The following is a 24581-nucleotide window of genomic DNA, read 5'->3' as shown; positions in this document are numbered from 1 at the left end:
GGGCATCTGTTCGAGTCTGGCCACGCAGGTGGATGATGGTGAGCATGCAAAGCGGCAGCAGTAGTCGTCATTCCCTAATAAGTGTACACAAGCCAGCTCTACGTGCACACACAGGAAGAGAGGTCACACATTTGACTGGCAAATGTGAACTTGGGGAGTGTGTGGGAGGGATTACAAATGAAAGTAGACCATAATTTCTTTTTGGTGAGTTATTAACTAACACTTTATAGCAGTGAACTGAAGCAAAGCCACGAGCAAATGCTGATGTATGGAAATCACAGGTTTTGTGCCTCACCTTTCCGTCATAAACATCGAGTCGCCTGTTTCGGACTGACCATCGGAGGGAGATACCATCTTAGAGGACATAAGGGAGGGTGGAGGTCCAGTGAGGTTTTGGGCTGATGTCACCTGTTGTTGCAAATTCTCAGAGCTCAATGATTGGTCATCTGGGAGGTAAAAGAAGGGAGGTATATTTATTGATTTTGCAAATGCAGATAAAACAACTTTAACCTTTATGTTTTCTGTTATTGGTGGTGGCATCTATAAATTACATTTAATAAAATAATTTTGTTCAGTGTATGCTGCTAAAATGATCAAGAGTGTGAAGCAGATAATGATAGCAAGGGGAAGAGCTCTTACTAGCACATTGACTGTGGGTGTGAGGCACAGGAGCAGTCTGCCCGTGGGCGTCCTCAGGCCCAGTGCATTCTGGGAGGCTGTCATCCTGCAGTGGCCAGAAAAAGAATAAGGAGGCCAGCAAACATGAACCTTCACCATGGAGGAATAACTCCCTAAAGACGACATACTGTGCATGACTTCTGAATAATGATGGGCTCGATTCAACACATTTGCAAGTCAAATTGTGATAAGTTCACGTAGGTTTGTGTGTTAGCATCCCCATGAAACCATCGTCACTGACAGAGGGAGCTAAAATGAACCCATCGAGCCATCATGCCAATCTAAAGGGTACACTGAATTGCCACAATGATGAAAGCAGCCCAGTCTCATCCATTTGCATATAAATAACACAACTTTTCAAAATCGTGCAATGCATACGCCAAAGTCCAATTTTGCGTGCATACATTATGATTGGTTCTTCACCAGGGTGTATACCACATTTTGTGTGTGTGTGTCATTTTATGTATGGGTTTCTTCATTGGTTATGTATGTTATTGTTTTTTTTCTCTATTTTTTACCATTGTCACTTGGGGTTAGAACAATGTTACATTTTGGACATCCTAAACCAATACCAAAATCTAACCCAAATCCTAGACGATGGTTTTAACATAGAAAAATATTTAAGAAACCTATATACACATAATGACATCCTAACCCAAGCCCAAGTGACATTGGTTTAAAAATGAAAAAATAAAAACCAATAAATAAAATGACACAAAAATATGCATTGTATTTGCATGCACCTGCTCTCCACCAAAGTAAACGAGAAGGACTGGCGTATCATATGCACCCAAAATTGGACTTTGGCGTATGCATTGCATGACTTTGAAAAGTTATTTATATGCAAATTGATGAGAATGGGTAGATAAAGATAAAGTGTAGCATGACTAACACATGACACATAACAAACTTGTTTGAATTTCATGGTAATGGTCATCCACTGCATACTTCCGTTTTTGAATCATAGGAACAAAATGCTTCGAACATAACTATATCAATTTGCATGAAATGGTAGAGCTTACAACCTGCGTCATAAACATGATTTTTGTCTTGTAAATAGATACAACATTTTTGCTTGTGATTATGTGTAATAGAGGTGAAAAACAGATCTACCTTTGGAGACATGCAACGTCTCTGCATTCCTGATACACCCACAACTGAAGATGCTAAAAGAAGAGAAATATACTTGAAGCCGCAATAATGTTATCTTCAAGTAAAGTAAAATACTTAAAGTGAAAAAAGAAATTAGTGCTTTCGACATAAATGGAGCATTAAACATTTGGACCTCATTGATTTTAAGTATATGGGAATAAAAAGGTCCAAAATATTCTTGAAAAATCTTCTGTAAAATAAAATACATCAAATACATTAAACAAATCTGGAAAAGAACAAATAAATAATTTTGATTATAAATTGATTGAATTTCATGCATTAAACTGACATACAGTATTGGTACACTCACTGTAATAATTGATGTCAAATCAACATCATTTAACACCAAATTAAGTTAAACAATTTCAACTTCAAGTTATGTCAACTTATCACAAGTCAAAATTTAAAAAGTAGGTTTACTTGACATGCAAAACCAAGTTTTGTTTATTGTTTAAACTTTAAAGGTGCAGTGTGTAACTTTTAGAAGATTCCTTTGACAGAAATGCAATATAATTTACATAACTATATTATCAGTGGTGCATAAAGACCTTTCAAAATGAACTATTATGTTTTAATTACCTTAAATTAGCTGTTTTTATCTATATACACAGAGGGTCCCCTTACATGGAAGTCGCCATTTTGTGCCACCATTTTTCTACAGAACCCCTTAACAGACAAACTTTGTTTACCAAGTTGTCTCTGACGATGACGTGTTTGTCCTATGGTGGCTAGCGCAGCTTCTCTATGCGTTTCAAAAGCGAGGGATGAGCCGTGACTGAGCCTTTGGGCGCAATTTGAAACCTCACCACTAGATGCCGCCACAATTTACACTCTGCACCTTTAAGGTGTATTTTTTCACAGTGGTATAACCCCCTTTCCAAAAAGCTTTTGAAGGTGATAATCCTCTTATGATTAGTCTGCAGTCGTGTAGTAAAGGGAGGGGAGGTGGATGGGGTCCTCAAGGTTTCCTTTCATTTCTAAACTTGGCCAAAGATGGCAGAACATGCGGGAATGAAAGTCAAATAAGATCTGGAGCTAGATTGACCCTGCTTTAAGAGGACCTTTGTTTAAGATTAAGAGATGGCTGCCTGCCCTGTGACACTGGTAATTATAGGATTGTACACCACAAGGAGTTTGGCAAAGCCCTGTGTCCTCTAGGTCACTCAGCATCCAAAATAGGTATCCAAGTTAGTTAAATCATTAAGTCATGTAATTTACATTTAATATATATATAAATTATAATTTAAAAGCTTTATTTTCACCCAGCATACATGTTGTATGTTGCTTAAAAATAAAATGTATTGTGTCCAATTAAAAAGTTGTCTGAAAATAATACATTTTAGTGTTGCAATGGCAAAACCGCAATACTGTGAAACGTGTTTTTTTTTGCTTCAGGTTATCATACCGCCAAAATCTTACGCCAGCCCAAGCCTAATCCAAAACAGTCCATTTTCTAAGAAATCTACTAATGGGCTTTGTGCCCAGCTGCACTACTTCCTGAACTTCAGCTAGGGTTGTGCCGATAGACGATAGTATCGTGTATCGACGATCTTCAGACATATCGCCAATGGCAGGCTTTCATGGCGATAGTCATGACGATAGTTGGCGAATGGTTGTTACTATTATTATTATTATCATCATATAGTTTTACATTAACATCCACAATGCATGCTTTTCCTCAGATGAGGGTTTGTGGGCTTCACTTTACGCGGAGAGCTTGTAAAGAGAGAATTCCTTCTTGCACGTACCTGTACTTAATGCGCGCGTCTTGGTCTCCTTCTACCACTAAATCCAGCGTGCCGCGTCATGAGCAGCTGCACTTTTCTCTGTCTCACGTGCACGCGCTTTCGCGTCTGTCCGAAGTCTAAACATAAACTAAAGTAGTAATCCTTATGTATTTGTTCAGTTTAATGCGTTTCATGCGAGCTGAGGCAAACTTTACTTTTTGTTTAAAATATGACCCGCTGCATATTAGCGCCTCTTTCTCACTCTCGCGTACGTGCAGAGAGCTGCGCTCTGTCCGAAGTCAGATGATTAGGTATTAATCCTGTTTATGATATGCATTTCAATGAGTTGTAGCAACACGTCCCTCGTGTTTAATATATGATTGTGTTTAAAATATGATCGCGTTCCGCTGGACCGATGCGTTTAAAGTCTCATCTGAGAGCACCACTGCTTGACACGTGTAGTCTTCTGCAACAGCACTAAACCAATGCATTGAATTGTTTATGTGCGCGCACGTGTGTGTGCGTGCGCAGATGCATGTTTTTACAGTTAAGTAATCATGATTGATAGGGTTTTAATGACGCGCTCGCATTAATGGCATCAGGTTTAAGAAGGTTGCGGTCATTGCTCTTGTTTTTTTTGTCCACCCATCAAGTGACTTGTTATGATGAGTAAAAAATTAACAAATAAAAAATGAGTAAACTACTGCCCCGCCCCCCGATAATATCGTGTATCGCTGATCTCACAGGCTGACGATCTGAAAAAAGGGCATATCGCCCAACACTAACTTCAGCCAGCTCCTTGTTTCCTGTCTGCCATTATTGGACAAATTGATTAATCCAGGTGTGTCTGATAATTCTGAGGGCAGGCACACCTGGATTAATCAGTTTGTCCAATAATGGCAGACAGGAAACAAGGAGCTGGCTGAAATTCAGGAAGTAGTGCAGCTGGGCATAAAGCCTATTTTTCATGAGTTCTCACCTTGTGATTCGCTATCAATGATGTCATCTGGAAAAGTCATCTGGGAAAGACTGGAGTGTCTTTGTAGTTCCTCAGTCTCTACTCCAGAATCCTGCGTCGCTTCACCTTCTCCTTCAGTCGTTCCCATGATTTCCAGAATCTTCTGGTCACTCGTGGTCTCAGCCTTCTCCTCTTCCTCTTGTTTCAGGCCCTGGAGCTCCTCTTCATCACAGCATAGTTCCTGGACTATGTGCTGGTCAGGTCCAAGCTCTTGTAAGGGAGGTGATTCAGACAACACGTATTCCTCATCCCATTCAAGAGACGGGCCATTCAGCTCTTCCACTGCCTGAAAAGACACGTATTCACTTATACTAAGATAGCATCTTTATGATAAGTGACAAGTTTTCTTCATCATCTAGTGTACTTTTACTTGCTCATTATGGACAAATGTGAGCACTGATTTTGTAAAGCTGTTGTGGTGTGTTCAGCGCTATACAAATAAACACGATACTGTAGCTGAACCATAAAATAACTCAATAAAGTTCTGAATATAAATCCTGTGGTTAATATGGTCAACTCCATCTGATCTCGAGATGAGTTTGAGAGGGCGCATATGAAACTGGCTCAAAACCACACTTGCCTCCCACACACACCTCTCAGCATCTTGTAATGAGACTGTAAATCTCAATCCATCTGTGATCTGCAACAACGCTTTATACAGTATCTTCATTTTTGCCTTTCTAATGCACATATGGTGAAGTAGATGCAGACACCTGAAGCAGTTTTTTAATACCTGTAGTAGGTGATCGGGTGTTTGGCTGCTGGCCTCTCTGCTGTCCATTCGAGTCTTCAGACGATCAAGTTCCTCTTGCAGCCGCAGCTTTTGATTCTCTTGCTCTTGCACCCTGGACAACAAATATAGTACATAGTACTATTAGCCCCAAATCCACAGCAAATTTAACAGAAACTCTCCATGACCAACTTACTTTATAACAGAGAAATACATCAGTGTGTTGTTGATTTAGTAATGCACTGCAATTACAGACCTTGAATTATTTCATATAAAAAAGTTACACATATATTGACTAGTGGTGGACATGCGATTAATCTAAATTATTATTGTATATTGTGTGTTATTATGCATTTTCCTAAATGTATACATGTATGTGTGTGTATTTAAATATACATAACAATTACACACATATATTATGCAAACACAAACTTTTTTTAGTATGCGATTAATCACGATTAATTGTTTGCCCACCACTAGTTAAGACAAATAAAGACAGTACAATAAAAAACAGGATTAAGACTGTACAATGATATGCATACTATACCCAATCTGTAGGCCCATGCAGTGTCCCATTGCTCTTTAACCCTAATCTCAATGTATCTCGGGCCCCCAACACAGCTGCTCCAACCCCTTAACTTCCCTGAGTTTTACACAGCCTGATATCAGTTCCCCCAGCTTTTATCTACAGGACATGTAATGCCATAGCCTTGAAAACCTTATGCTATTTTTTGGTTCATTAAAAGGGTCTAATTTGAAATAATGAGTCAACCAGAACAGTCCATACAAGGGCTGTTCACGCAACAGTGGTCTAATCTCACCCACTTTTACTTGTTCGAAACAAGTGACATTTCAATCTGAATGCACTGTGCTAAAAAACTAGGTGCAATAAAATCTTACAAAGTCTTTACATGTATGTATTTATGGTTAAAGATGGGACGGCAACTGCACGTAGACTCTATACGCGACTTCTATTAGTCTGGTTCAGCAAAGGTGCTCAGCACATTGTTTAGACAAACATGTTTTTCATTGGACAAGATGCAATGCAGATTATAGATTCCAAGAATAAAGGTACAAAATCGGTCAACGGGGTGGCACCCTTACAAAAAGCACACCTTTGTACCTAAAGGGTGCATATTAATACCCCAAGGCACATTTATGGGCACCTCAGGGGTACATTTATTTTTTCATTACCTAAATGGTAAATATTATCATTCCAGTGACAGCTTTTGTTTTTTTCTGGCAGTGAAGTAGATGGTTTGGCTCACTTTTCTGACTCACTTTTCTTATTTCTACTGCTGCCTTTTATTTATTTTTATTTTTTTTACAAATGATCAGTATGCATTTCAAGTGTATTATTGATTGCAATTTGCTTAAGGAACGCTCGAGGGTGAAAACGTAAAAATATTTTATTGGATGTGCCTTTCGTTTACACGGCGACGGCGTTTTGGGGGCTTAAAAACGCAAAAAGTGAAACCACCCTTCAGAGTGGAAATCTTAAAAACGATCTACCGTCGCGTTCTCGTCTAAAGAGTAAAAACGCAAAACTCTGCTAACGGCGGCTCTCGTTGTGTACGCATTTACGTCACAGGCATGCACCAGTTCAGGAAAATAACAACAAACATGTCGGATTATTTCCATAGCAGCTCTGATAAATATACAAGTCTTTCCAGCAGTTGTACGAAATATTCACAGCTAGTATTACTGATCAGAGAAGGCGCCAATTCGTCGGAGGCAAACCAGACGGCTTTGGACAAGACCTGGGAGAACCAGGAAGAAGGTTGTACGCAGGCACACGGACTTGGTGTTGTTGTGTGTCAGTGCTTCACATTGCCACCTAGCCGCCTGGAGTGCATACTACATTGAATATCACACTTTTGCGTCACCATGTGCACGCAGATTTCCCCCCTCATAACGCTCGTATAAACGCGGAATAAAAAGTGATAACGCAACGCCACTTTTGCGGTTTCTTTTCAGATCGTTTCCATGTAAACGTAGCCTAAATTGTAGCTAGTATCTGCAATCACTGGCATCCATCCACTCACTTGACTGACAGGTGTAAGATCTCTGTACGAGACCGCCGCATGTTGCTGGCCATTTTCAGCAGCTCCTTCTCCAGAGAGTCTGTGTACTGGTCCAGCTGCTCCAGACAGCGAGTCCAGTCGCGCCTCCTCTGCTCAAACTGCACCTCCAAGCCCTGCAGCAGTTTACAAATTCAATGACACAAAACATAACATAAAAACTCCCACAAACCCACAGTAATTCTGTAATGCCATAAAAATGTTATTAAATGCGATAAGACATATCAAAGTTTAATAAAGCAGCAGAAGACTGCGGCAAAGTTACCCTGACCCGACACAATGCCCCTATCCATCGTGGGAATTTGAATGAGAGCAATATAACCCTGCTTGTTGATCACTGCGGTCCACTGAACACACACAAATGCACACACATACACAAGCCAGCCATGGAAAGTTTTGAGCTAGGAAAGGGCCAGAGATAAGAAAGGTAGATATGGGAGATAAGGGAGTATAATATAACTACCCATTGCCTCTCACCTTATATAATTACATACTGTATGCTGTAGGAGCTGGGCGATACATGTTTGTAACATATGCTTAATATTGTTATTACATTGCAGAAACTGCGAAATAATGTGGTTCATCTATATTTTGGGGTAATTAAAACCCCTTAACTGGCACTTAGCTGTCCAAACAGTGACTTCATACCATACCCATAGTCCATTAATTTGTGACAAGCGTATGCCGGAAACCTCACAGCAAACCAACACAAACCTCATTTTTTGTGATAAGTACTATATTGCATTATTTTTATTAATTACAATAACCTATAACAATTTTTTTATTTAATATTTTCACCTCCAGACACTTCCATAAAAAACTTTAAAGTGTATTTTTTAAAGCAAGACCAAAATTAGGCTTTATATTAATTTGAAGGTGTACATCACCTTTTCACCCCCACTTAAAAAGCGCCAGTTACAGAGTAACTAAACCCTAAACCAATTATTTTTTTGTTAATGATCTGTAAGAATTGGGCTTTATTAGTGATGTTCATTGATTTGAGTAACTTTTTGACATTTGGGTATAAAGCGTTTCAATGCTATAATATATGAGTGCTGCCCTCTTCAGGTTGAACGGTGGCTACTGCAGTTGAATTTTCCTATTGAATGTTGCGGTACTACGTGATGTAAGCAGTACGACGTGATGTAAGCAGGTTCGATCTCACCACGCCCTTCTTACGATCTCACCACACCCTTGGTATGAGCTCAGTTTGTCCCCTCTATCTCTGTTTGGGGCTGCCCACTTTTCTTGCATTTTTCAACTATTGCCAGTGGGTGGAGTCAGGCTCTGACCAGCGGTTTAGTTACTCTTTAAAGGGATAAGTGAATCATTTTACAGAATTACTTAAAAATTTACTTAAATTTTGCGTCAGTTTTAATCCACAAGTAATGGTGCAACAACTGTAACTTTACATTACAGCCCCTTCTAAGTAATTTATCAAGCTTGTTGTTTAAATGTAAGTATAAATATTAAAATAAATAAGTATAAAAATGATAAAACGCCATTTTTTTAAAATGTGTTACCGCCAAAATCAGTATTGTATCAGGTCAGTATTAAAAAGTAAATTCTTAATTTTACGCAAAATCCAATATCCACCGTGTTATACCGTCATCTTTTCTCCCTTTTCCCCCAAAACACGACAACACCAGTCCTCCTTTTCTACAGAATGCAATAAATCTTCTCCACAAATTACAGCGCATTATAAACAACAATGGCGGAGCGTTGAATAAAACAGAGTCCTAGATTTCCTCATCTACTTTGTACTTCGTGATCAACAAACAAACAAGCAAACAAAAAATAATACTTTGATGGCATTGATAATCCTGTGGTGGTTTTCTGTGACGGGAAAGAAACGTAAGCCATCAAAATTTAATAATTTACGTGAGAGGCACTCGGGACAAAGAGTATAGAAGCACAAGAGGGGAAACTCTCATTCGTTTTGGCATCAGTCACTAAGTAGCGCGGCCGCCATTTTGGAATGAAAATTCTGACAGCCAATTCATTCTCAATTCATTCTCAGCGAATCTCAGAAGCGCAATAGTAAGTTTCTTAAATTAAAATTTTGTTCACTTGCTACACCTACACGAAACGCTGTATTGTCTTGTATGTATGTGTTGATTTGTTGTTGTTATCAGCTGTGGAATCCAATCATTAAATAGATACAAATTTGAGGTAGTTTTTTCTTGCTTTATTATGTAATTCTATTTTATGCTACTTTACACATTTACTATTATTATTAGTTACCAACTTCACTAGGTATGAAATATATTTTGTACATATTAATCCCCTGGATCCCGCTACAAAATTATAATCTTATAGAACATGATGCATTGCTCTGTCTGTTATCCTAAAACTGTGTTTTTTTTACTTAATCCATTTCGAGCAATTCAGATGTATACGTGTGTATATGTGTATGTATATGGAGCCAAAATATTATGTGTGGATAAGTTTATTTCGCTATGTATGTATGTATGTAAAATTAACCTGTATAAAAGTGGAAGACTTGTCTAAATATCTGAAAATAAGCTGTAAAAAGGGATAAATGATCACTGGTCTGATTGTATGTTATTCTGTGTTATTATCATTCAGTTTGAATTTGATCTTTTAATGTACAAAGTAGCTGATATTGCCATTACTTCATGTTGACTGCCTAATCGCGCTCATTCCATAATGGCGGATTCGTGGGGCTGCTGCTGGGCGCTGGTGATGCAATGGAACGTTCTATTGAGTTTCCTCTCTTGTGCTTCTATACTCTTTGCTTGGGAGAAAGAAAATGCTGGTTGCTTGTTCCCCGACAGCATCAAGCTTCCGTCATGCTAACACATTGACCCCAGGGAATCTTATGAAAATCTTTGCATTATTTTACTCGAAGTTAACGAAAAATCGAGCATAACCAAAACATTGAACACTTTCAAAAAAGTTAAGCGACGACGCAGTGTTTTGATTATTGCTATCAATTTTCTTTTTTTTAATCAGTGTATACCACTAGTCAACTAAATGAATATAACATGCCAAAGATGAATGCACATTTATATATTGATTCAATAGATTTATAGCATTTAAAAAAAACTTGTCATGGATTTATTGCATTTTGTGGAAAAAATAATCTGTTTTTGTAAAAAATCGTTGAAAATCAAATTATGGATTTGAATTTTTCATGTTTTTATAACCTATGAGAAAGTTTGTAACAGAAAAATACTGGTTTTCATCTTGTCACTTTCTTTGTATAGAAGACAAGTTTTTACCGAAATCAGTCCAAATGGATTCAAAATGGAACTCTTCATATATTTATTTCCCCTTCATTTCTACTGTACATGCATGATGAAATGTCAAAATCTCATAAGAATGTAAAAAATACATAAAATTTAGACACCGCTATTGACACATGTAACTAGTTTTCTCTTTCATATTTTGCTTAAAAGCATCCAATTGAATTTTTTTTTAATAATTTTATTATTTTGTTAAAAGATGAAATAAGACCAGAGAGTAAAGGAAGACACAAATGTCCAGTATATACGAGATTCCTTCAGTACTTCTAAAAAAGCTATGATGCACACTATTAAACCTCCTCAAGTCAAAGAATCTAAAAAACAGGATTGATTTAAACATTTTTGTCTAATCTTAATCCCAAATGTGCACAACAAATCGATGCATTGGTTTATTGCTGATGCGGTTACCTTTCTTAAATGTGAAAAACTGCTAAAAGAAAGCTGATGTCTATCCAAACTGTTGAATGGTAACTTTAGTGTATACTGTAAAAAATACTTTGCTGCCTTAAAATTTTTTGTTGAATCAACTCGGATTTACAAGTCATTTCAACTTGCTATTATTTATCTTGACTAGAGAGGAGTTGTTATAACTACAGGTGAGTTGTTATAACTTGTAAAATTAAGTTGACTTTTCTCAACTATATTTTATAAGTTATGACAACTTATCTTTGTTGACATGAATTGTAAATCTTAGTTGATTTAACAAAAAATTTTAAGGCAGCAAAGTAGTACAAGAAATGCACGCACCTTTAGCTTGAGGTCAGTGTTGGGCTCTTGAGCTTCACTGCTCTCTGAAAGGCCTCTGAGCGATGTGATGAAGGTCAAGCCATCGTCCTTTAACTCCCTCTTCTACAACGATTCATGTTTGACAAATTGTAAAGATTCTCAAACATTATGGACCTAAATGAATTTAGGTGTCCAGTAGTGATGACACCAGTTTCCAGTCATGAACGAATCAGTGTTTTTGAACGAATCATCTTGATTCACCGACTCTTATAAGACACCGATCAAGCCCATCATGTGGTTCATAAAAAAGGATCTGCTGATTAACAAAGACTCAACCAAAGTTCAGTCTTTGATGGTCAGCAGATTCTCATTTTATTCTTATTTTACAAGCTAATAATGGTAAACAAAAGTTGATGAAATAGAAGGAAAAAATTGTCAATGTTTGGAAAACACTCATCTCCTATCAGATCTTGTTAGATCTGTAGATAAGCTAAATGTTTTTGAACCTTTCATGTTTTTGTTTGTTTCAGTGAACCAAATCAAAAGACTAGTGGGCGAGTTTCACTTTAAAAAAATACAAGATGCATTTTCCAAGGTTGGTTTATTTACCAGTCTGCTGATGAGAGTTTTGAACTCCAGAGACATCTGCTCAGGCGTCGGGCCTTGGAGAAGCAACAGAACTTCACGATCTAGAGTCTCATCCAGGGATGACGCAAAACAGACAGACGAGGAGAGATGCTCCAAACCCTACACACAACACACGTAAAGTGTCAGCAAAGTAAACAAACTGTTATAAAGAGAGAGAACAGAATCACTAGTCAGAGATTGCACTTCAACTTCAACTTGTTTTCCTCAAACAGTAATAATGTAACTCCAACAGTATAGTACAGCATGGCACTACCAACGTTCACAGATTACATTCTCTGGAAATTCAAAAAAGATCAAAATATTGATAAACCTTTTAGGAAGATGACAGCAAATATTCACGTAATGTAAATATTCAAGTCCGGTGTTGAATTGACAGCACAATGGCTAAATAAAGCCAATGTTATGCAAGTTGCGAGTGGGCAGGATGAATCGAAACTGGAGTTAAAAAAAGCAGGGAGAAAAATCTATTGTGTTGTGTTGGCTTGCATAAACTGTAAAACACAATCACCGTAGACCAAATGACGAATGAATTAAGATTAAAGAGCAACTATTGTTACTACCCCAAAGTAAACAATGACGCAAGTTATCGTCTCCAACGTAAATCTCTTTTCTTGGACTACAAAAAACACACCGGATTGTAGGCAACAGTTAACTTCCTGGGATTGGTGATGTAGAAGACTGACATTAGCATAATTCCTCCCGCTTCGGACTCAGCCTGTAAGTTAACTCCTGTTAGCATTGCATTGCAAGCGAATCTTTCAAACATGGTAAGGAGCGTCACATTTATGGCTGACGTCAGAGGTATTCAGGCCAATCACAACGTACAGATTAGCTGGCCAATCAGGGACACAGCGCTTTTTAAATCAATGAGTTTTGTACAAAATCTGTGCGTTTCAGGAAGAGAGTGAAATCCGGAGCTACTAACACATTGTATTATAAAGGGGTGGGCGATGTGACCAAAATCACGATAGGATTAATTTTATATCATGATAACGATATGTATCACGGTAGAATTGTTTTATGTTTTAATAAGGTTTAAATCTTTAATACCATAGAAATTTCACAAAAAACATATACAAGCATAGAAAGAAGATAAAAACAAACAAAACTCAAGCTTTCTGAAGATAAACAGTCAATGATATAAGAATGATAATAAATACTTATGCATGTATGTATAGGCCTATATATATTTTTATTTAAGGTAGAAAAGTGATTTAATTAGGAGCAGTGAGAGATTTTCTCTCAATGCTGTTTGATTAACACGAGTGACAGACAGGAGCAAAATTAGGTAACTTAGGTATCCAATAAACTGTTACACATGCGCTTTCTCTTTTAGCTGTTTAAGTTACTTTCTGTAGACCTAACTGGTCGTGCTTATGAGGATGCTTCCAAAGACGGGAATTTTGACGCATATGTGTATTTAAGGCCAATAAAGCGGAAAAATGCTCATGAGCTTAATGAGCAGCGGTCGCGCGACTTGCGCGCTCCTCACAGACAGAAAGAGCAGCGGTTGCGCGACTTGTCCGCTCCTGACACACAGAAAGAACGCACGCATACAGATCTGTTGTCTGTGTTTCAATGGCTTAAAATAACTTGTTTTAAAACTGCAGTGCTTAAATACGTGTACTAACGTTACGTTTTCGCGACCACGCCCACAGGAGCGTGACGTGGGCGCGTAACCTCGATAGAAACTATAGTCCAAAATCTCTACCGGTTGACAAATTCCTACTTGTTAATTATGTCTACCGGTTTATCGCCCACCCCTAGTATTATACCAAATTCACAAAATAATAGTGATGCACCGATGTATCGGCCGCCGATATTTATCGGCCGATTTTTGAAGAATTTGAAACCCTCGGCATATCGGCAATAGCACGAGAAAGGCTGATACCGATTGTTTATTAATTAACTGCATAAAGAAATCCATTATATGTAAAAAAAATGAGTAAATGTTGTTAATAAAATAAATGCTGAATAGCAAAAACCACCTTTGAAGGTTGTTATGCTGTCTTCTTATATTTGTTTTAGCTTAATTTGTGCCTCTCTTATTATGTTGGTCAGTTGAATGTTAATTAGATCAAATCCATGTTTAGTAAAATAATTTGATGCAGAAATAAACTAGCTAATAGACCAACTGTATAGTGTTGTATACAAGTGTTTAATATCGGTATCGGCATCGCTATCGGCCAGAAGTTGTCTGTTTAAATCGGTATCGGCCGAAAAAAATCCTATCGGTGCATCCCTACAAAATAACGTGTGTGCTTAACCCTACATGGACCACCACACTATAAATTTGGTTTGTTTTACTAAAACTGTATAACTACTGAGTGGGATATAAATTTGTCAGGCCTAATTCATGTTTCAGATTCACAACAGTCTTTTTGTAATAAATGTTTCATTGGTAAAAAAAATAAAACATAAAATGTTACAAAAACTGTGTTATTTGGTGGAAAGTGACGTACTTGTTAAGTATGCATTTAAAGGCCATGTACTACAACTCACTGTAACATCATCTTGTGTCTTACACACACACACACCATGTTTTGTGGGGACATTCCATAGATGTAATGCATTTTGTACTGTACAAACTGTATATTCTGTTCCCTAACCCAAACCCCAACCATCACAGAAAACTTTCTGCTGCCTTAGACTTTCAATAAACATCCTTCTGTTTGATTTATAAGCTTGTTTCCTCATGGGGACCTCAAAATGTCCCTCTGAGGTCACAAATTTACTGGTATCCCTATCTTTGTGTGGACCATTGGTCCCCACAACGTGATAATTACCTGGTACGCACACACGCACACACACACACACACACACACAGGGTGTAGATTACAGGATGTGCTTTGTGAAAATGTAGTGAGGAGAGGGAGTGGGCGTCCAGAAAGCCAGATGAGTGCTGGTGGGAGGTTTAGAGAGAGAGACACTCCAACCAGGGACACGACAAACACCGACAAGGGAATCAAAGAGACGGAGACACAGAGAAAGAGAGCAAACCTCAAGGGGATTCTGTGCCAGTGCCAGCTCTGTCTGAAGAGAACCTGAACTCGTCTGGTTGAGTCTGTAGGCCACAGAGAGAGAGAGACCAGGGATGCGAACATACACAATCACAGGGCCATGTTAAGAAAACTTTAATGCTCGTGTTATGTGTATCAATAATTGATTGGCTAATATTTTCAATGCCTGGCTTCAGGAAGTCCTTACATGGTCATATCAGGTTGCATCATCGCCATCTGACTCTCCAGCTTATTCTTGTCTGCTCTTAGTAGCTGCAGTATGCAAATGGAACATGTACAGTTGCAATAAATTTATATTAAATAGTGAAAGAGAAAGATATAGAGAATGAGATTACCTCTGTGACTGAGGAATACTCCACAATAGCTACTTTTAATTCTTCAATCTGTTTGTTTTTCTGGAGAAAGAGACCAATTTGTTTATATGACATCAAAATACAATTTAACACGATTGCAAAATGTACATAGCACCCAGCAAACCTAAAGATGCATGGATATATCGACCAATAATCAGTATCGGTAAATAAAAGCAGATATATCCTGTCAATCAAAAGAGAACAGGAATGAAAATGAATTTCAGCTCTGGATATAGAAAATCATGTGTTTAATGTTTAATATTAATGGTCATTACATGCATTACCTAAATTTTAAAGATTAAACTATATGCATGTTATTAACTCAAGTTAACATAACCACCAAACTATTGGTATCGGCAGATATCAGTCTGAATAATCGGCTATCGGTATCAGTGGGATAATGTAATATCGGTGCATCTCTATGGACCTCTTCGCAGCATTTTCTGGACAATTACTGCCCACTTAGGAAAGTAAAAATGATTGACATGTCAAACAACCAATCCCATATTTAGTTCAATTTCTACCTGCCTTTTAGGGCTGGAGTTTTAAAAAATTATAATAGACTACACCACAGTAACAGACTGGCATGAAAAAAAATCTAATACTAATGTTACTGTCTTTGAATGACTGTAAAGAAAATAAAGGGGACATATCATGAAAATATTACTTTTTTCTATGATTGGGTCCCCAGTGCTTCTATCAACCTAGAAAATGTGAAAAACATCAACCCAGTATCTTAGTTTTGGTAAACCATTCCCTGCAAGCTTGTGAAAAAACAGTTCATTAGGATTTTGCTCCCCTTGTGATGTCAGAAGGGGATAATACCACCCCTTAATCTGCACTATCCAACCACAGCACTGGCATTTAGTGCAGAAATCAGCTCATTTGCATTTAAAAGGACACACCCCAAAATGGCACATTTTTGCTCACACCTACAAAGTGGCAATTTTAACATGTTATAATAAATTATCTATATCGTATTTTGAGCTAGAACTTCACATATGTACTTTGGGGACACCAAAGACTTATTTGACATCTTAAAGAAAGTCTAAATCTGAGTCCTCTTTAAACTAAATAAAAATGAACATCAAATTTCAATTCAAGCTTAAAGATATAACAGATGGACTGACCTCCTTAATTACTGACTCCTTATCAGCCAGAATGGCATCGAATGAATGAACTTGCACCTAAATGTGTAGGAGAAATACAATTATACATTCACCAGTGACATTGCTAACCAATGCTGTTGCAATAAGACCAATCATTAGTACTGTAAGTAGATTAAAACAAGGCCTACCTGAAGGTCAGCATTAACGTGACAGAGTTCACTCATCTTTTTCTGGAGCTCATCTGCCTCCAAAATGATTTTCATGTTCTTGTTATGAGATGTGGAAGAAGGTATAAAAAATGCAATATGAATAAAAGGCAGCTACTCAAAAGAGACAAATAGATGGAAGAGTGGATAAACAAACGGGTGTGTGGATGGATGAATGAATGGAGTCATACCTCCTCTTGTAGATCAGCAATCTTGGATATGAGACTTTGGTTTTCTCGCTCCTGCAAGAAAACAAAGAAACAACCAATTATGAAAATATTCACGTTCATCACACGACATCCGTAGAAAAGCAAGCGCCAAACAGTTTTAAGTGGCATCCCTTTGCAAAAGAAAAATTCATGACATAAAACTTACAATCTCACAATCTCAAACTTACAAATTAAACAAAACATATTAAATGATACAATGTACATTACTGCTGTTGGTAGGTTTTCTTAGTTTTCAGAGCTTTAATGAAACAGCATTTATGATAAATTAATGTATTTTCTAAAATGTCATAAAACTGGGGCTCCCCGGCACCATCTTGTGTCCCCCAAAGAGGGCCCACCTCCCAGTTTGAGAACTATTAAAGGATTAGTCCATTTTCTTTAAAAAAAATCCAGATTATTTACTAACCTCCATGTCATCCAAAATGTTGATGTCTCCCTGTTGTTCAGTCGAGAAGAAACTATGTTTTTTGAGGAAAACATTTTAGGATTTTTCTCATTTTAATGGACTTTAATGGACCCCAACACTTAACATCTTCAATGCAGTTAAAAACTGCAGCCCCAAAGGACTCCAAATGATCCCAAACGAGGCACAAGGGTCTTATCTAGTGAAACGATTGTCATTTTTTGCAAGAAAAATAAAAAATATTTACTTTTAAACCACAACTTCTCTTCTTCCTCCGGCTGTGTGACAAGCCAGCGCGACCTCACGTAATTGCATAATGACGTCAAAAGGTCACGTGTTACATATATGAATCACACATTTGCGGACCATTTCAAACAATAAACTGACACAAAGACATTAATTAGTATCATTCAACATACAACAATGTGGGAACGGTCCTCTTTCTCCACACTTGTAAACACTGGGGCGCAGTTTCGCATATGTTATCCGTGACCTCTTGACGTGATGACGCATTACGTGAAGTCACGCTGGCGCGACACAGGACCAAAGATAGATGAGAAGTTGTGGTTTAAAGGTGCATATTTTTCATTTTTCTTGCCAAAAATGACAATCGTTTCGCTACATAAGACCCTTATGCCTCGTTTGATATAATTTAGAATCCTTTGAAACTGCAATTTTAAACTGCATTAAAACTGTTAAGTGTTGGGGTCCATTAAAGTCCATTAAAATGAGAAAAACCCTTCTCGACTGAACAAAGAAAGACGTCGACATTTTGGATGACATGGTGGTGAGTAAATTATCTGGATTTTTTTTAAGAAAATTGACTAATCCTTTAACATCATTAAAATGTTTAATACAATGCATGGACTTCTTAGTGAGGTAGACGAGACTTGTGCAAGATCTTTGCCTAGACGAGACGAGACTTGTGCAAGATCTTGTGCCTCACCATCTGCTTCCTCTGAGCCGAGGCCTGAGCACGAGACTCTTCTGAAGAGGTCAGGCTCAGCTTCATCTCCTCAACCTCCTCTTTAAGCATTTTCTCCTTATGTAGTAACTGCTGTCCCCTGAGGGACGCGGTAGAGGAGAGAAAGAAAAATCATAAATCTTCAGGCATGTTGCAGTAAATAATATTCACAACCACAACATAATTGCTGTACACACATTTTGGCTTGAGCTTTGAGCTCTTCATTTTCCTCTATAAGTTTCTGGTTGGTGTCCTCCATGTTCTCCGCGGCCTGTTTTAGTTTACGAACCTCTTCCTGCAGCTTCTGGTTGTTAAGCTGCAGGTCTGCCACACAGAACACCAGGTCAGACGTCTCTCTGTTTAAAACACAAATACATATTAAATGTATAATCTAAAACTGCATAGCCATACATTACCAGTTCATCAACTGGACTCATTAACAAATGCCTACTTTCCAAATTTAAGAATACATTTAGTCATACGATTTCATAAGAACATAATGTGTCAACATTTGTCCAGTAATAGAGATACAGTTTCACAAACAGATAAGCACCCGTTCACCTCTTAAACCCGTGCACCCATACTGTACCGTTATATAAACGGCTTCATCTGTAACAAACATGTAAAGTTCTCACACGTGAATACTTACAGGTCAGCTCGAGAGGCTTCCCCTCCAAACGCTTCCAAACTACCTGATGTCATATTGAGAAGAGTACATCTCTTTGCTAAAATAAGACGAAATATAGACATCTCACACAAAATACCAACATCACAATAAAAAATTGCTTATTCCTAATAATAATAATCATGACCAATGACAGTCTTGTGTGTAAATAAAAGCTCACCTAACATACTGTCCCGCAGTTTAAATGACTCCTGATGAGTATCATTCTTAGAGTCCTTCCTATAGAAAGCAGACTATGAGTTGATGCGTTTTGTGTCATTCGGGCGACTTTTGCTAACAAATCAACAGGAATTTCTTACAGGGTTCCCACAGACCTTAGCCAACTTCAAATTTAAGGACCTTTCAAGGACTTTCCAGGTCCAATACCCTCAAATTCAAGTACTAAATGTGGAGACACATTTCAAGTGAGAGCAAGGTTACATCGTGTTACCTTTTAAGATACATTGTTACAGTTTCCTTTTGAAGGAACTCGCACTGCATCACTGCGATGACACTTTGGGGACGCCACCAGGGGTAAGTGCGTCTGAATGTGTATATCAAATTCAACCAATTATGAGGCTTAACGACAAAGACAGGGTGCAGTAAGTATATCGCTATCTGAAATAAAGTATTGCCAAAGACAGCATTACAGGGACGCAGGAAGTATGCCAAGGGAGACGCAGCACCTCGTTCCTTTCTCAGGGAACAACAGTTACATATGTAACCCGAGACGTTTTCATGTGTCAAACACAACTATGCAAAAAAGCACTTTGGTATGAATCAACATTCGCATATAGAAGATACAGTATAAGCATTAAAAGCGAACAGTTTAGCAAGTGTGCTTTAAAAGTCTAGAATTTTTATGATATTATCCTACACTACACAGGGAATAATATGGATTTTTTCCCCCAGAAAACTTCTTGCATAATATAGATTCAAGCACTTTCAATGACCTGCATCTATGTATGTATATTTTCAAAAACTTCCCAGGCTCTTGAATTTTCCCTATAGTCACAAACTTTCAAGGATTTCAAAGTCCCGTGGGAACCCTGTTCTTAGTCCAGGTAACACCAAGAAAGAGTAAACATTTACATTAACATATACTACTGACAATTTAAAAATACAAAAGTGAAATCTGCAAAAGTACACATAAAAGTCTTAATAAAATGTCACAGAGATGAAACTTGATTGAAAATCCTTCTGATTGCAAGTAATTGTGGACTGATGAAGTAAGCTGGCAACATTTACAAAAGACATACAGTATTTGTTGAAAGGACAACAATAGCTTTCTTCTAACTGACAAGAGACTGAATAAGCCAGTAAAAATTTTCTTCTTGTTTTGTTATTTTATGTGGAAACTCAAACTGACTCTCTCACATCCACCCACATACAGAAAAGGCAACATCCACCTCCGGCAACCAGTCATCCACACAAACATATGATGTATTTAGGTCATAATTTTATTGTAAAAAGTTAAATCCAAATACCCACACAACCCATTTAGGTACCCCAGGTTGAAAATCAGTTCTAAAGCACGGGATCTGTGTGTAAGGGTATGTAAATGTTTTCATACCCCTTGTTGCGGCAGTCATCAATCCACTCCTTCATGATGGCATGGTACGTGTCCAGGTCTATGGAGATGTCCTTGTGCTCTGGGTCCAGCATATTGCAGAGCTCCTCTAAACCGCTGTCCTCTGAGCTGCGGCAGGTGGTGTGTCTCAGGAAGTCCACGATGTGTGACACGTAAACTTTGCCTGCGGAGGAGGGATGTGTGTAAGAGAGGCCACAGGAGGACCTGGATCTTATCAAACAACATCCCTTGCACACACACACATACTGTATATACATGAACAAAAAGTCTCTATAACTAACCAAATGCATCGCCACTCAGGGCTCAACATAAAGGACTGCCTGGTGGCCCGGGGCAAGCTTGAGAGACGTTCGGGCAAGTAAAAAGTATTGTCACTTGCCCGATCAGGCCAGTGCTTCACCCTAAATATATTTTCATGTATATTATTTAACATCTTGGAAGCAGACATTTACTCGGGTAAAACATGACGAAAGAAACAATGCAATATTTTGCTAAATTTGCTGTCAAGTTTACAGGTAAAGCAGAAAAGTTGGGAGCCTTTTTTCATTGGAGCATGTCTGTTGTATACAATTTTGATTGACTTTTGAATTGTTATTTTTAAATGTGTGACACTGACTTTTTTTATTGGGGACAGTGAAAATTTTGGCAGGGCAAGTGAAAAGCTGAACCACTGGCTATAAGAATTAGCATAATTTAAAAGCAGCCTTGTTTGATGTTAGCTTAGGGGTATAAGTCCCAGAGAAAGCACATCAAGACATCGGCTGCGTCCAAATAACCACACTTGCGGTCTTTGCACTTGACCACTTGAAATCTTACATGACGTATTTCCTGTATTTTTCTCAAGTGTTCTAGTGGGTGTGAAGATCACAAGCGTGCATGTTAAAATTATTCACCTGATGGGATACACTTAAACCCCTTTCACATAGACCTTTGGTCCCAGAAAATACCCGTAAAATTGCCAGAAAAGCGTCTGTGTGAACACAAACACGTCCTGTATATCTTCTGGGATTGTTGCCGGAGAGAGGACCTAGTCAGATACACGGAAAACCCTCTGTGCGAACACGAAGCCGAAACAATGCCGTAATGGGCGTGTCGTAGTGAGGACGCGCGCGTCATCACAACAAAAGTTATGGTTAACAAGAGATAACATGCATAAAAACATTCCCCACGAGAAATGTCGCAAACTAGATTGAAGCAGTTATCAGGAAATGATAAATGAGACGCATAAACAATGATGCACGTGCCGTAGTGAGGATGCGCGTGTCATGGCAACATGAAGTTGGTTCAACTCTTTAAAATGAGGGATTTACAACATTCACGACGAGAAATGTCAGCAAACTGGACTGAAGCAGATATCAGGTAAGTTAGCTCGTCACTTACTGCATTGAAACGAAGATCATTCAGCAGCATAAAAGAATATCGCGTCACATGTTCATTTGAGCTATAATAAACCAAAATGCCCGCGCTCATCCAAACAAGATATATCGTTCAGCTCCTCAAAACGGGGGTTTTAAATGCATATAAACAATCATGATGAGAAATGTCTGAAAACTGGATTAAAGCAGAGATCAGGAGCTCGTCAAATATCCACTCAGAAGCTGAGATCATTCACCAGCATAGAACGGCACGCCACGCACTCCTTTATAGGTGTGCGTATATAGTGTGCGTTAAGGGCACTGCACTTTGCCAGTTTTAAGACATGGGACAGTCTTGCGCTCTTACTTCCTGTCGCTTGCACGTGCTCTCAAGTGGCCGAGACCGCAAGCGGGGGTATTTGGACGCAGCCATCATGTAAGATCAGACAGTAGACAACTTTATCAGTAAGAACTACCCCTGTTGCTAAAATGCTGTAGATACATCTTTGTCATGTTTTTTAAAAAGATGACTCACAGACAAATATCTAGGATGAGTCCGAATGAGTCAATATCCTGAAATGCAGCATTTGAACAAACAAAAATCGCAGGCATGTAATGTTTTCTTCATAACATCTGTGAATCTGAAGAGGAGCAATTACAATCTTGGCAGCAGTGTCAAACAGATGTTCACTAGACAAAGTTTGTGAGAAATAAGCTGGAGATGTTTTGCGTATTTGCTAAGGTCTGTGTTTACCTCTGCATTGTGTGTCACAGGCCTGAAAAATGGTATCCAAGAGGTCTTCCTCACAAATCAAACTGACCTCTGCCATGCTGTCCTTCTTGGGCTCGGAGGGGAACAGAGATCCTGTTAAAAAACAGACAAAATAAATTACATTACTAACAATGTTTTACTTATGGGCCAATGCTACCAATTATTCATCATTCAAATACACCACACAGATTTACCCTCGCCCAATGAAAGTCTTTTAACCACAAGGGACGGGTACGCGAGCTCACTGTCCATGTTGGAAATGTCAGAGGAAAAGTTCAGATTGAGAGAGAGCAGACTGGGAGGATTGAGCTTCCCAGTCTTCATATCCGTGTCAGGTTCCTCCCGCAGTGTTTGCGCAGAGTATCGTGGGGTAAAATTGAAGTAATTGTCCCCAGTCTGGGCCGCCGGGGTGGAGCAATTGCGACGAAACGGTCGGCTGTAAGTCGCGCCTGCTGGTTTTCTCTCCCCTAGCGTGCCCAGTGTGCTGGTGATGGTGTAAGTAGCGTTGGCAGGGGTGATGGGAACGTGAGGGGTATGGGAATTGGATCCTGGTGCTGGGGAGGCAGTGGGGGTCAGCATGTCCGAAGATGAGTCGATGTCGCTGTCAGCTCGGACGCCACGGTTCTTCAGGATGGACTCCAGGTTGAGGCGCAGGCCCGAGTGAGGGCTGTCGTAGCTACTGGACTGGAATTTGGGAATCTGGAAAGGCGAGTTAACCTCTTGATCTCGACGCTGAATCGTCTGCAGCTTGCGGCAGATGCTGTCCACGGGGTTGTGCCGTCTCGGGGTCACTCCGACATCCATGCTGGAGGGAGATTAGGGTGAAAACCTGCTTTGTTTATGTTGCTAGTTAGTTTGGACTGAGTTGTGTTGGATATCTACATGCATCAGTGTGAATGTACTATATGTATATAATGAGTTTACCTTTAAATATACCACTACTTACAGTATACCAATGGTTAAATTGGGTTAGTCACGTTTTAATATAAACAGTAAATACAAATGTTTTACACAAGCACACATGGCCTGTTTAAGAAACGATAAGAACGTTTCACTTGAAAGCGTATAACAAACACTGAACTGATCAATATGGTGACGTCATGAAATTGTCGTTTTAACACAACTGAGATAAACAAGCTTTCTCGCTGTTTTTAGGACACTTTCAGCATTAAATACCTCAAAATATCAAATATCCTTTATCTGTTATCGCAAAATGTAACATATAAACACAAACAAGACACAAAACAACCGACCTGTCACAATCAGGTTAATGGGAAATTAACGTTAATGGGCCAAAGCTTCACGCAAACTACCCTAATAAACAAACTTATCCAGCAAAATTGAACAAATGTAGTGAATGTAAATTTTCTATGGCATCTTTTTAACACATTTATATGGTTTCACAACGCTAATATCAAAAAACAAACACACCTGAACGTGTTCAAATGTTGCCGCCAGTAGATCAAAGAATATCAACGTGAATAGCGGAAGAGGCGGAATTAAAGCTTATGGCGCACTGCCATCATGCGGCCAACCATAGAACTGCAGCAAAGAGACTAACTAATGGATCAGTTTTCATGATGCCTAATGCACATTTTATTAAAAAATAAATAAATAAAAAGTGTGTAGTTTGTTGTATTTAAGCTAAATCTACCTTACCTTAGCCATACAGGGAGTCAACACACAGCGCTTTTTAGGCATTTCTATATGTCTTTAAAAATCAAATGCATTTTTGCTTTACACAGGCCTACTGTTAAAATCTTGAGAAATATAATATAAATATATCAAATTAAAATTATATAAATTATAAAATTATAATATAAACATTTTCTGGTTGGGTATATAGTTGACTAATTTTAAGCAGAAAATGCATAGGAAAAGATGC

At 38.4% G+C, this 24581-nt stretch overlaps 1 protein-coding gene across 12 annotated transcripts in view; it reads right to left on the bottom strand.

Annotated features, from left to right (window-relative positions):
- The window catches only part of lrmp (lymphoid-restricted membrane protein), a 39674-nt gene that overhangs the window by 13153 nt on the left and 1940 nt on the right, over positions 1–24581 (bottom strand). For 9 of the 12 annotated variants that reach the window (XM_073868176.1, XM_073868184.1, XM_073868193.1 and 6 more), the window contains exons 1-22: positions 24128–24267; positions 22891–23501; positions 22679–22789; positions 20552–20732; positions 19160–19218; positions 18964–19039; positions 18512–18670; positions 18297–18414; positions 16909–16959; positions 16700–16777; positions 16533–16589; positions 15385–15444; positions 15240–15301; positions 15030–15126; positions 11991–12128; positions 11403–11504; positions 7351–7502; positions 5309–5420; positions 4537–4861; positions 1792–1844; positions 640–724; positions 296–446 (exon numbers count right to left, since the gene is read on the bottom strand). In XM_073868176.1, coding sequence (XP_073724277.1) covers positions 296–446; positions 640–724; positions 1792–1844; positions 4537–4861; positions 5309–5420; positions 7351–7502; positions 11403–11504; positions 11991–12128; positions 15030–15126; positions 15240–15301; positions 15385–15444; positions 16533–16589; positions 16700–16777; positions 16909–16959; positions 18297–18414; positions 18512–18670; positions 18964–19039; positions 19160–19218; positions 20552–20732; positions 22679–22789; positions 22891–23500 — 2837 coding nt within the window. In that variant the 5' untranslated portion in view covers position 23501; positions 24128–24267. Of the gene's footprint in view, positions 1–295; positions 447–639; positions 725–1791; positions 1845–4536; positions 4862–5308; positions 5421–7350; positions 7503–11402; positions 11505–11990; positions 12129–15029; positions 15127–15239; positions 15302–15384; positions 15445–16532; positions 16590–16699; positions 16778–16908; positions 16960–18296; positions 18415–18511; positions 18671–18963; positions 19040–19159; positions 19219–20551; positions 20733–22678; positions 22790–22890; positions 23502–23949; positions 24092–24127; positions 24268–24581 lie in introns of those variants that run through there. The other 3 variants (XM_073868177.1, XM_073868179.1, XM_073868196.1) reach the window with 3 other exon arrangements.

Source organism: Misgurnus anguillicaudatus, chromosome 1, assembly GCF_027580225.2.
Source record: "Misgurnus anguillicaudatus chromosome 1, ASM2758022v2, whole genome shotgun sequence".
NCBI classification, from domain to species: domain Eukaryota; kingdom Metazoa; phylum Chordata; class Actinopteri; order Cypriniformes; family Cobitidae; genus Misgurnus; species Misgurnus anguillicaudatus.
This window is presented reverse-complemented; position numbering and strand designations above follow the sequence as displayed.